The sequence below is a fragment of the Natrix helvetica genome (genome assembly GCF_964273705.1).
Source record: "Natrix helvetica genome assembly, chromosome: 1".
In the NCBI taxonomy this organism is placed as follows: Eukaryota; Metazoa; Chordata; class Lepidosauria; order Squamata; family Natricidae; genus Natrix; species Natrix helvetica.
Genome location: NC_138548.1, coordinates 284647953 through 284661360, shown reverse-complemented (window position 1 = coordinate 284661360; position 13408 = coordinate 284647953). Strand labels below are relative to the sequence as shown.

The window sequence follows — 13408 nt, the reverse complement described above, 5'->3', positions numbered from 1 at the left end:
ATGGGTTTCTCTCTTTGAGTGGAAAGTATGCCCCTGAAAAGTAACATAATTTGTGCTTCCACATAAGCTCCATTATCTCGACCGTTCCAAGATTCTCTTTTTTTCCTCCAGGTATCAAACTACTCTGACCCTTGTAAGGGTGAAAGCAAGTGAGGGAGGTCTGTACACTGTCCGAGCATTTCACGAAGATGACTTAAAAGAGCTTTCCTTTTATTTGCAGATTAATGGTGAGCACACCTCCTCACAATCAGTTTTATTTATGCCAAAAGTATCTCTTTGCAAAGATTATATTTTATTAAAAGTATCTTTATTTTAAGTCACATTTTAAATATTCAGGACAGAGCAATTAGTTTTCACTTAAATATACCAAGAGTAGGGTGAATCACCATGTTGGGGAGGGGAGGGTGCTGTAACAATTATAACTTGAGGACCTGGTCATAAGTAGGGTTTTTTTGAGGGAGGGATCTGTTGTAACTTTGACAGGTCACTAAATGAGTAATCATATAATAAGTCAAGGATTATCTGTATATCACGCCCTGTCATAAGACTTTAGGGAATGCAAAATGTCATGAGATTTCTTGCAAAAATAATAATAATAACTTTCTTCCAGAGCCAATTTTAGAACGGGATTGTCAGTGTTCCAAATATCATGCAGAATTAAATCAGAGTCTAAGGCAGAGCTATCCTTAAAGTTCCAATTTAATAAGACATACATGTTGGCATCGTGCTGTGGAATCCCAAATCTGAAGAACTTCCTGGGATTCCACCCAGTTGAAAGTTCATGATCTATCCCCACACCCATAAATCCATCACATGGTTCAATCCTCTTCTTCCATGCTGGTATCTCCACCTTGCTGGTTCCGGTCAGGTGTCGAGGTGCGAAGACAAAAGATGACCTTGGCTTCTAGAAAAGAATGACAACAACACATTCCACAATTCTACTCCTTTCTATTCCCCCCTCCCAATTACTTCACTAATGAAACAGCATAGGAAAATAATAGAAAATGTTGCAGGCCAAAGATCCTAAAAAGGAATATAATTGCATATGTGCTAGTCGTTCCTGACAGGGATAGTCTTGGCTATCCAAAGAGAATATGTTTTCCCTTGAGCAAGGATAGGGATGGGGGAGAAAAACCACTTGTAGCTTCCTTGGCTAGCCACACCCCTCCTTGGAACCTCTGTTCAGAAACTGTAGCTATTGGCTATCATTTGTCAATGTTAACAAGAGTACCCAAAGACAATCCACTGGCAGAAACTGGCAGAATGAAGAATAGACATGTGTAGGGGTCTCTGGTTGAGAACATAATCATATTTCTGGCCGATGCCATCTGGGGAATCAAAGAAATTGACTGTCCTCTTTTGTTCTGGTCTTTTCAGAACCTAGAAAAGTGGAGGGCAGTTTGGAAAATGAAGCAAGCTGTGAATGTCCGCACATTCCTCCTTTATCAGCTACAGCTGAACATTAGCCCGCAGTAGGGTGTCCCTGGTACACTTGCAGCTCCTTCATGCAGCTAATCAAAAATGATGAGGGGAATCTCATTAAAATAAGGAGTTTGATAGGCTCCTTTCATCAGTCATGCTTTCCAAATATATTCTTATTCTCTCCTGCTCAATAAAAGCCTTGCTTCCATCTAGTGGTTGTTTGGATGATTGCAGTCTAAACAGGGAGCCATGGAGTTGGGTTCAAAACAAGACAGACTGCTAATTGCAAAATCGGTATAACGGGATTTGAAAGAGAAGAATTTGGGATTGCACAATTTCCTTATCCTTATATTTATCCAAAATATAGGAGAAATTGTAGTATTGGAGAAATAATAATAGGGAAGGCTCAGGGGTTCAGCCGGTTCGGACTGGTTCGGGCAAACCGGATGCTAATTTTGCATTTGGTTTGCCAAACCAGTTGTTACAAGGACCGGCTGGCCCCACCCATCTCGCCCCTCCCAGGAGTCTCCACTTGGCCAGTGGAAGTACAGGGCCTGTGCAGATGCTGTGAGAGGGTGAAAAATGGGCCTACTGGAAGTTCTTGAAGTCCAGAAACAGGCCTATTTCCGGCTTCCAGAGGGACTTCGGAGCTTGGGAGAGGACGTTTTTGCTCTCCCGGAGGCTCGAGAAAAGCCTCCAGAGTTTGGGGAGGGCAAAAACAGACCACCCCCCACCATGTCGAGGCTGAGTAGGCCATGCCCCCCATGGCCACGCCCACCCAGCAACCGGGCAGAGAACCGGTTGCTAAACTTTTTCAATCCCACCCCTGGTAAGGCTGTCTTAAAGGGGACATGGATTAGAAAGTAGGCCTTCTATTGGGCAACCTCCAAATCGCATAACATTCTGTCCCCAGAGCCTGGCTCACATTGTTTCACATCTCAAAAAGATGCTAAAACCTTTTATTTAATAAGGGAGATTATAATGTCTAAGATAAATTTATGGGCCGTAGTGTATTCTTTATTGCTTTTTGTTTTAATGTTCCTTTTATTTTTATTGTTCTGAACTTCCCAGAATCTTTGGCTTTGGTGTCTTTCTTTTTGGCTGGGGAAGAATGGTGGCTAATAAATAAATGGGTCATTTTATCTTCTAATGCAATTTTCATTCGACACTGTTCTCAAGGGCTTCTTATGCCTCTTGAGCAAAAAGCTTCTTCCTTCCCTAAAGCTGTCACTTTCTAGTGGGTCTTGAAATTGTCCCATTAAGGAGTAGAACAGTTTCCCATTCGTGGTTGTTATTGTTACTCCAGACTCTCCTTTGTCATGTGTTACTGTCCATGTCCAGCTCCCTGGCTCAAAGTTAGTAAAAACTACTCAGAAACTCAACATTGCATGAGAAGAATTTTAATGCAGGGCCATCTTTATTTATTTATTTATTTATTTCTTGGATTTCTAGACCGCCCCCTCTCCCGAAAAGGGACTCGGGGCGGTGTACAGTCAATGCAGATAAAAATACAATCATAAAACAATTAAATACATTTGGATGGAGGAGATAGGCTGTACAAGAAATAAATATATTCTAAAACCCTAAAAAACATCCCCAATTAAAACCCAAACCCAATTAAAATAAATCCCCGGGAGATAAAACTAAGAGAGTGCCAGGCCAGCTGATTGAAATAGGTGAGTCTTTAATTTTTGACGGAAGGAACGGAGGTCGGTGGTAGTTCGAATGTCTGGGGGGAGGTCATTCCAGAGGGTTGGGCCCATCACAGAGAAGGACCTACTCCTAGGTGTCGCCCGCTGGCATTGCCTAGCGGACGGAACCAGGAGGAGTCCCTCCCTGTGTGAGCGGATAGGTCGCAGGGACGTGTGTGGTAGGATGCGATCCTGCAGATAACTAGGTCCTATGCCATGGAGCGCTTTAAAGATGGTAATCAATACCTTGAAACGCACCCGAAAGGCCACAGGTAGCCAGTGCAGCTCGCGCAGGAGAGGTGTTACGTGGGAGTAACGTGTACTCCCCATGATAACCCGCGCGGCTGCATTCTGAACTAGCTGCAGTCTCCGGATGCGTCCCAAGGGAAGCCCCATGTAGAGGGCATTGCAGTAGTCCAGGCAGGACATCACCAGCGCATGAGTGACCGTGCGCAGGGCACTCCGGTCGAGTAGGGGGCGCAATTGGCGCACCAGGCGAACCTGGTGGAACGCCCCCCTTGCCACGGCTGCCACATGGTCCTCCATTGACAGCCGGGCATCAAGGAGGACGCCCAAATTGCGCGCCCACTCCACAGGGGACAGTTGTTCGCCCCCTATGGCCAGCGATGGTGTCAGCTGGCTGAACCGAGGTGCCGGTACCCACAGCCACTCAGTCTTGGAGGGGTTGAGTCTGAGTCTGTTGTCCCCCATCCAGACCCCGACGGCTTCCAAACACCGGGACATCACTTCGACAGCCTCGTTGGGGTGGTTTGGGGTTGAAATGTACAGCTGAGTGTCATCAGCGTACAGGTGGTACTCAACCCCAAAACCACGGATGATCTCACCCAGTGGCTTCACATATGCGTTGAACAGGAAGGGCGAGAGGACCGACCCCTGTGGCACCCCACAAGTGAGTGGCCTCAGGGACGACCTCTGCCCCCCTGTCAACACACATTGCTTCCGGTCGGAGAGGTAGGAGCCGAACCACCGCAAAACGGTGCCTCCGACTCCCATCCCCTCCAACCGGCGCAATAGGATACCATGGTCGATGGTATCAAAAGCCGCCGAGAGGTCTAATAGGACCAGGATAGAGGAACAACCCCTATCTCTGGCCCTCCAGAGATCATCAACCAACGCGACCAAGGCTGTCTCAGTGCTGTGCCCGGGTCGGAAGCCGGACTGGCGTGGGTCTAGATAGTTGGATTCGTCCAGGTGTCGCGGAAACTGCTGTGCCACCACATTCTCAACAACCTTCGCCAAAAAGGGGAGGTTGGAGACTGGACGATAGTTAGCTAGCTCCATTGGGTCGAGCGAAGGCCTCTTGAGCAAGGGTCTCACCACCGCCTCTTTCAAGGCGGTTGGTAAGTATCCCTCACCCAATGAGGCGTTCACCAGGCCCAGAAGCCAGCCTCGTGTCACCTCCCAGGCTGCCAGTACCAGCCAGGAGGGGCACGGGTCCATCAAACATGTGGTGGGTCGCAGCCGTCCACGCAACCTGTCCAAATCCTCGGGGGCAACAGAGTCAAACTCCTCCCAGAATGGTCTCTCAAGACTCGCTGTTGACGGCTCGTCTGGTCCACTGACGGAGGTCCATCCGCTCCGGATCTGATCGATTTTGTCCTGAAGATATTCCCCAAACTCCTCTGCTCTTCCCTGTAAGGGTGTCTCCTGCGTCCCCTGCAATAAAAGGGAGCGGGTCACCCGAAACAGGGCGGCAGGGCGGTTATCCGTGGACGCAATAAGGACGCCACAATGTCTACGCTTGGCCGCTCTTATTGCCACAAGGTAAGTCCGCAAATAGGCTCTTACCTGTGTTCGGTCAGATTCGGAGCGTGAGGACCTCCACCTGCTCTCTAGACGTCTCCTGTGGCGCTTCATCACCCTTAGCTCCTCAGTGAACCAAGGTGCCGGGGTGGGTCGATGCCGCAGGAGAGGTCGCAAAGGCGCAACCCGGTCCAAGGCCCCAGTCGTCGCCCTATTCCAGGCAGTCACTAGGTCCTTGGAGCGGGAGCGGGACAAGGCTACAGGTATTGGCCCAAGCTCTGTCTGGAATCTATCCGATTCCATCAGGTGCCTGGGGCGGTACCAGCTTGTAGAGTTTGGTTCCGCCTCCTCGCGGTGGGGGATAGCGCCAGGGAAGTCCAGCCGGAGGGATGAGTGGTCTGACCATGACAGGGGCGTGATGACTAAGTCCCCTATTCCCAGATCACTCGTCCACTGTTCAGATACAAAAATGAGGTCCAGTGTGTGGCCCCCTTCGTGAGTGGGGCCCTGAACTAATTGGGTCAGGTCCATGGCCGTCATGGAAGCCATGAACACCCGAGCCACCTCAGAAGCCGCTCCCGGTTGACGGCAAGTTGAAGTCCCCCATGACCAAAAGTCTGGGAGTCTCAACTGCCGTCGCTGAGATTAGCTCGAGGAGCTCGGGCAGGGCTGCTGATGCATAGCGAGGAGCCAAGTATACAATCAGCAAGCCCCACTGCCTCCCTGGGCCCCAGTTCACACCAAGGGACTCACACCCGGGTATCTGAGGGACAGTGAACTCCCTCGGCTCTAAATATTCCCGAATAACCACCGCCACCCCACCACCCTTACCCAGGGCCCGGGGCTGATGGAATGCCTGGAAACCTGGTGGGCACATTTCCACGAGGGGTAAACCACCCTCGTGGCCCAACCAGGTCTCCGTTATCCCTGCAAGGTCTAGCTCCCCCTCTGAGATCAACTCGTTAATGAGGGGGGCCTTGTTGGTAACAGACCTTGCGTTGCAAAGCATCAGCCGCAGGCCCTGGCTCTGTAGCGCCTGTCCACCTAGACTGCAGGGGTTGGTACTGTGGTAGATAAAACAATGGGAATTGTATTTTATTTTTAAAGTTAAATTGGGAGCCACAATGGTGCAGCTGAAACTGCACCATTTTTTATGAGAGCCACATATTCAACTAAATGGGCTTCAACCATAAAGTTGTGGGTACCATCTTGACATTTAATTATTAGAATAAAGCTGTTTTAACAAGCTAACTTGCTGTCTGACAACAGGAAGTGGAGATGCTTAGTTTCTCTATGACCATTTAATTAATTAAAGGATTTAATTATTTTTTTCTGGCTTTCCCACAGTTTAATAATTACTTATCCTCGTACTTCTTAGCTAAAGTGATTGTAATTATAGTCTATTCATATTCATCTAAAGCAGTGTTTCTCAACCTTGGCAACTTTAAGTCCTGTGGACTTCAACTCCCAGAATTCCCTAGCCAGCTGGCTGGGGGATTCTGGGAGTTGAAGTCCACAGGACTTAAAGTTGCCAAGGTTGAGAAACACTGATCTAAAGGGTTCTGGTTAGATTCATACAACATGCTAATCTGAAGCCTAAAAGCTGCATTATAGCCTAGCATATCATGTAAACCCAATTTTTATTACTCAAAACCTACAGTTTATGATTCAGCATACCTAGCCAATTGTTGTTTATGCAATCATTGTTAAGAAAAATCGCACCTTGGCATGTTATCTTAGTGGATATTTGCAGTGGTTTACATGAATGAAAACGTATTGCTATGCCTGCATTAAAATGTGTCTTCTAAAGTGTGGTAGGACCACTGTTTCCATACCAAGTCTGAGTATTAGGTTAATTTACTCACAGGCTCTGTAACTATAATGCATCATTTATTTGCAATCTCCCAAGTAGCAATATTGCTCAATAACTGGAAACTGTGTATGTCTCCAGAACTTTAGGGGATTTCCTAATAAAGTTCATTCCAGAGGTTTATGAATATGAAACTGAAAGCACTCAGTTTAAAAAATTTCAAAAAAAATAAATTATAGGGTAAATGGAATATCAGTTGAGCAAGATATAGCAGTGAATTTAAACACCATGTTTCTGACTCATAAAGTACTTTTTGTACAGTATTGTTCATTTTTCAGGAAGCTTTCCCTTGCAAAAACAGTATACCCCTATCACCAATTATTTGTTATCTCATTTTCTTTTCTCCAATATAACCAGTCCCAGCTACAGTGATTGAACTGAGAGACAGTAGCAACAAAACAAATGGTGAGCAAACAGTGATTTGTACTACAGAAGGAATGCCCCAACCAAAGGTTACCTGGTATACCTGTAATAATGACAAATGGTAAGGAGAACATTTGCACCAAACATATTGAGTGTTTTTGCATTTAAAGCTCTGGGTGGGGAGAACAGCAGGAAAGAACTTGCCATGGGATTTCGCTGCAGACCAATCTTTTTATAATCTCATTATACATGAGATAAATTCAGATCTTGTTATTGGTTAGAGCATGATTTGAATCTCACAAGAAGTAAAATAAGCATCAAAATGCCTCAGTGCATTCATAGGGATACTGTCATCTAGCATTCCATTCCTCCCCTTCTCTTTTCATTTTTCAATTGACCATCAACTTTCCACAGTTACTGAGTATATTCAATCCTGTTTTGGGATGGTTCTGTTATCCCATATATTTTTGAAGGGGTGTGTGGAAGAGGAAATGTTTACTTCCACAAACCTTCCCCAATCATTCCTGTGGTGTCACAGTAGCCGTTTTTGGCCAAAATCATTGGCCATTATGCTTTTTCCATAAATATTCTGAGAGAACTGCAAAATAATTATAAGAATAGTAGCTGCTGCTCTTTGGCTTGCCAACAGATGCCTTTGTGGTTACAGTTCTCTGTTGCTACCCCTGCTTTTTGTCCATGATCGAATATCTTTTTCCTAAGCTAAAAGGCCTCAGTTCTGATGACTTTTCTTCATAGGAAATTTCTGAATTCTTAAACATTTTGCACCTTTCTGCACATGCAATATATTTTTTGAAATATGGTGACCGGAGTAGTATATTTCAAGCATGCACACACTTAAGACTTTTCTTTTCATTGAATTTGTGTTCTGTCTTACTTCCATACCAAGGGGACATCCAAAGAGTCCCCAAGTGCTCTCCTGTCCAACACTGACCAGACTACAAGATCTTTTTTACATGCCTGAAATACATGTTTGCATGCCCTGCTCTGGGTTGAATAATTCACTCTGTAGTAGGACAGCTTGAGAAGCTAAGCATGAATGTACAGAACCTACTTCTGAGAAAACCTTTAGTGGGACTAACCTTTAGATGTGCAGACAAAGGAATATGCTACAGTAGAGATGTAACATATTACTCAATATGATGGAGGCACTGATCAAACTCTCTTTGATTGCTTTCCAAAACAGGTGTACGGGGGAAACTACTAAGATCCTGGGAAACACCTCAGAAGAAATGAATCTGCAAACAAATTTCACTTATGAAGATGACCGAAAAGTATACATTGTGACAAGCAAGCTCCTTTTCCACAGAGTAGATGAACCTATCTTTATCCAATGTGCAGCTCAAAATCTCCTTGGTGCACACACTCAGCAAATCACCTTGGTTCCATACAGTGAGTCCTGCAATAACCATCTTATTGTTTTTGACACACATGTAGATATGCAAGAGTGTTATTGTACTGGCGTGGGCAGAAGTGGTTTTGTGTCCCCTTGCTGTGCTGTACATTGGTGATAACTGTGGGTAATTTCCAGTTTAGTTTTCACCCAGCATCATCCCAGTTAGTCCCCATATTCAGATCACAGCAAGCACAACCGCCACTCAGCTAAACTAGCAAAAATATAGCTTAATGCTATTTAATTAAACATCAGTAGATGTCAAAAAATTTAACTAGAAAAAACATGAAAAAGGCAGGGAAAGAAAAATATATGAACAACAGGAAAAAATAAATTACATTACATATGTAACTATCAAAAAGCACAAAAGTTTTCAAAATTACTAACAACAATATGTGGGTAATTGCATGGACAGACTAAAAAGACACATGATAATATTATTTTAAGTCTCTTTGTAAACCTTGTAGGTGAAAAATGGATTAAAAATCTAAATATGTATATTGGGACAGCATTGGCCATAAATGTATATGTAAATTTAGCAATTCTGTTTACGTTTTTTGTTTTAGATCTACCTTTGAAAGTGATCGTTATTTCAGTCATCGTGGCTTTTGTGATTCTCATGGTTCTTTTCCTGGTGATCCTCATTTTCTTGTGGCGAAAAGTAAGAATTTGCTTTTAGCCCTTAGTGTCTCAGACTATTAAGTTCTCAGCTTTTGAATAATTATGCTGAATTTCAGAGAACGATTGGCTGAACAAACTCCTGAAGCCATAGGAATAATAGCTCTAAGAATAATAGTTGATTTGCTTAACTTATGATTATTATGAACTGTAAGTCTACTATGCCAAGATTCTGAGAATAATCTGAAATACCAATCAGAGTTTACAGTATTTATAAAATTCCCCCATAATGTAGGACAAGTATATACTTGTCTATAGGATTATTAATGTTCTTTTTTTATTTTGAAATTATATTCTCAATTTTCTTAGTGACAAAGTGTCAACTTTTAAAATGTGTAACTATAATCAAAATGATGATGTCAGAAAGAGAATGAGCATCCTTCAAGTTTGTAAAAGAAGTTTTCTCTTTATACTATGGAAACAAAGCTAATGGGGCTGCTTTTAAATGGCTGTTTTGGGGTCCCAGTGAATGGGTGGGATAAGTTACAGGCTGCTATCCTTATTCAAAGACCCGTTGATTTCTGTGTCGAAACGTCTGCTGATGTTGTAATGTACCACTTGAGCAACTTTAGCTGTCTTATGGGAGGGAGGGAGGTAGCACCCTTCCTTGGAGGAAGGCCTTTTTGTACGTAGGGACAGTCTATAGGTTGGGTGTGCAATAATACTGTGTGCAAATTGTACAAGGAGGGTGTTACATTCCCTGTTTGAGCCTCTCCTTGCAGTGGGCTGCATCTACCATCTTCTAAATCTTTTGTTTCCTTCTACCAGAAGCCTCGATATGAAATTCGCTGGAAGGTGATTGAGTCCGTCAGCTCTGATGGGCATGAATATATCTACGTGGACCCTATGCAATTGCCTTATGATTCCAGCTGGGAAGTCCCAAGGGATCGGCTGGTTTTAGGTGAGAAGAGAAGGAGCAGGATAAGAGAGACATTTAATACCTAGAAGCCAAATGCCACTAAACACCACCCTTTACACTGTATGACAAAGATAGCATTCTTGCAATTAAAATTAGGGGTTTTTAAAAAATGGAATTCTATGGGGAACAGAAAGACTTAATCCACAATTAAACCATTTTATTGATTCTTCTCCATGACAGTTAGGAGGATGAGAGTTCATTTGTATAAGGTTGAAGGAGGTCGCATTCAGAATTCCAGGTCTGAGTTTCATTTCTCACTAGATGGCTCTTAAGACTGTGAAACCTCCTCCTTTGATCTGCAGCATATTTTTCAGAGGCTTTTAAAGGATGCTGAAAGATGGGTGACAAGGCATAACTATATTCAGATTGTAATATAATATGCATTACTTAATATTATGGGAAAACCCAGTAATTCACATTTATTTATCTACGTGGTGAGGTGCTTCATAAACATGGAAGAACTGGGCTGGGAATAAGATGAAAGCTGAGTCGGGAGGGGAAAAAAAAGAGGTTGCCAAGGAGACATCAGCCATGTTAATGCCAGAGGAGAAACCCCTTACATTGGGAGCTTAGAAAAATAATCATCAGCTTGTATAAACAATATACATTGTGGTACTCTAGATACAATGTAGTTATTAAATTGTATTTCATGAATATCATCACAGTGGCCTTGACAGTTAAGATTATAATAATGAAGGAGGAATATTGGTATGGGTGTTTCTTTAAATTCCATGAAGCTGTTTCATATTAAGGACAGTCCATACAACAATTTTGTTAAGCCCTCCCCATCATAGCTCACCTAAACTGGACAGTTTAATTTCCTGTCTGATAGAGTCGAAACCATAGAAACAAAACTAATATCCATTGACCAATAGAAGCACGTTTAAAAGAACGTTTTAACATCTCTTGAAAAAAAAAATACAGCACATAAAAGTGAATACCCAACAGCGCCAAATCCTATCCCAACTCAACAACCACAACCACAAATAAACCACCAACCCAGCAAATAGTATCGCCATACTCATCAAAGAGACCATCGAACGTGAACAGAAACATCCAAACACTATTTTATTTGGGCTAGATGACACCAGCGAACATGAGGATATCACTAAAGTCTACAACATCAGCAGCAGCTCTGATACATCAACCATCTCCCCCAATGAAATCATCGAAATTTCCAGAGATGGCCCTGAGTTCAAGAACAGCAACGGCCCAGTGTGACCCCACGATTTTGTAGAGTCGTTTGCAAGAATGAGTCCAGCAAACACACATTCATTTATACAATAAAAGCAAGCACCAAATCCCTACACCAACCACAATACGTTTCGCTCACAGCCTAACCTATCCATACTGCAACATGCCCGCTCCCGCAAACACTATCAGAACTTAAAAGATGCCAAAACCTAGATGCCTTCCCAGGCGCTATCCCCCATCTCGGGGAGGTGGAACCAGAAGGTCCTAGATGATTCCGCCCCAGGCGCCTGATGGAACCTGAAAGGTTCCAGATGGAGCTTGGGCCACTTCCTGTAGCCCTGACCCGCTCCCGGATGGAGGACCTGGTGGCTGCATGGAACAGTGCGGCTGCCGGGGTCTTGGACCGGGTTGCCCCTTTGCGGCCTCTCCTGCGGCAGCGAGACACCCTGGCCCCTTGGTTTACCGAGGAGCTAAGGGTGATGAAGCGCCGCAAGAGACGCCTGGAGAGCAAATGGAGATCTTCACGCTCCGAATCTGACCGAACACAGGTAAGAGCCTATCTACGGACCTACCTTGTGGCATTAAGAGTGGCCAAGCGTCAATATTGCGCCACTCTTATTGCGTCCGCAGATAACCGCCCTGCCGCCCTGTTTCGGGTGACCCGCTCCCTCCTTTCGCAGAGGCCGCGGGAAGCCCCCTTGCAGGGTAGAGCAGAGGAATTTGGGGAATATCTGCAGGACAAAATCGCTCAAATCCGTAGCGAGTGGGTCCCCTCCAGTAGTCCAGGGGGGGCGTTGGAGGCGAGTCTTGAGGGACCATTCTGGGAGGAATTTGACTCTGTTGCTGCCGATGATATGGACAGGTTGCGTGGTCGACTGCGAGCCACTACATGTTTACTGGACCCGTGTCCCTCCTGGCTTATACTGGCATCCTGGGAGGTTACACGAGGCTGGCTCCAGGAGTTAGTCAACGCTTCTTTGAGAGAGGGGTCCTTGCCGGCCGCCTTGAAAGAGGCGGTGGTGAGGCCCCTACTCAAGAAGCCTTCCCTGGATCCAGCTATGTTAACCAACTATCGTCCTGTCTCCAACCTTTGCTTTTTGGCAAAGGTTGTAGAGAGTGTGGTGGTGCAACAGTTCCCATGCCACTTGGAGGAAATTGATTATCTAGACCCGTGCCAGTCCAGTTTCCGGCCCGGTCACAGCACGGAGACAGCCTTGGTCGCATTGGTGGATGATCTGTGGAGAGCCAAGGATGCGGGTTGCTCCTCCATCCTGGTCCTATTAGATCTCTCAGCGGCTTTGGATACCATCGACCATGGTATCCTACTGCGTTGTCTGGAGGGGCTGGGGGTGAGGGGCACCGTCTTGCGGTGGTTCTCCTCCTACCTCTCTGGCCAGATGCAATGAGGTCGACCCTGAGGCCACTCACTTGTGGGGTGCCACAGGGGTCGGTCCTCTCGCCTCTCCTGTTCAACACGTACATGAAGCCGCTGGGTGAAATCATTCGTGGTTTTGGGGTTGAGTACCATCTGTATGCTGATGATACTCAGCTGTACAGCTCCACCCCGAACCACCCCAACGAGGCCTTTGAAGTGATGTCCCGGTGCCTGGAGGCCGTACGGGTCTGGATGGGAAGCAACAGACTCAAGCTCAACCCCTCCAAGACGGAGTGGCTGTGGATACCGGCGCCCCGGTTCAACCAGTGGGTTCCATCACTGGCCATTGGGGGCGAACAACTGGCCCCTGTGGAACGGGCGCGCAATTTGAGCATCCTCCTGGATGCCCGGCTGTCGATGGATGACCATGTGACAGCCGTGGCAAGGGGGGCGTTCCACCAGGTTCGCCTGGTGCGCCAATTGCGCCCCCTATTGGACCGGGACGCCCTTCACACAGTCACCCATGCGCTTGTGACGTCCCGCCTGGACTATTGCAATGCTCTCTACATGGGGCTCCCCTTGAGATGCACCCGAAGGCTGCAGCTGGTCTAGAATGCGGCCGCGCAGGCAATCATGGGATGTACCAGGTACTCCCATATAACACCTCTCCTGCGCGAGCTGCACTGGCTACCTGTGGCTTTTCAGGTGCGAAAATCGTAGT

The 13408-nt window shown here is 45.8% G+C and overlaps 1 protein-coding gene across 1 annotated transcript in view; it reads left to right on the top strand.

Moving 5' to 3' along the window:
• The window catches only part of PDGFRB (platelet derived growth factor receptor beta), a 114573-nt gene that overhangs the window by 72749 nt on the left and 28416 nt on the right, over positions 1 to 13408 (top strand). The window contains exons 8-12 of the mRNA XM_081935063.1: positions 112 to 227; positions 7105 to 7231; positions 8315 to 8520; positions 9088 to 9182; positions 9968 to 10100. Coding sequence (XP_081791189.1) covers positions 112 to 227; positions 7105 to 7231; positions 8315 to 8520; positions 9088 to 9182; positions 9968 to 10100 — 677 coding nt within the window. The remainder of the gene's footprint in view (positions 1 to 111; positions 228 to 7104; positions 7232 to 8314; positions 8521 to 9087; positions 9183 to 9967; positions 10101 to 13408) is intronic.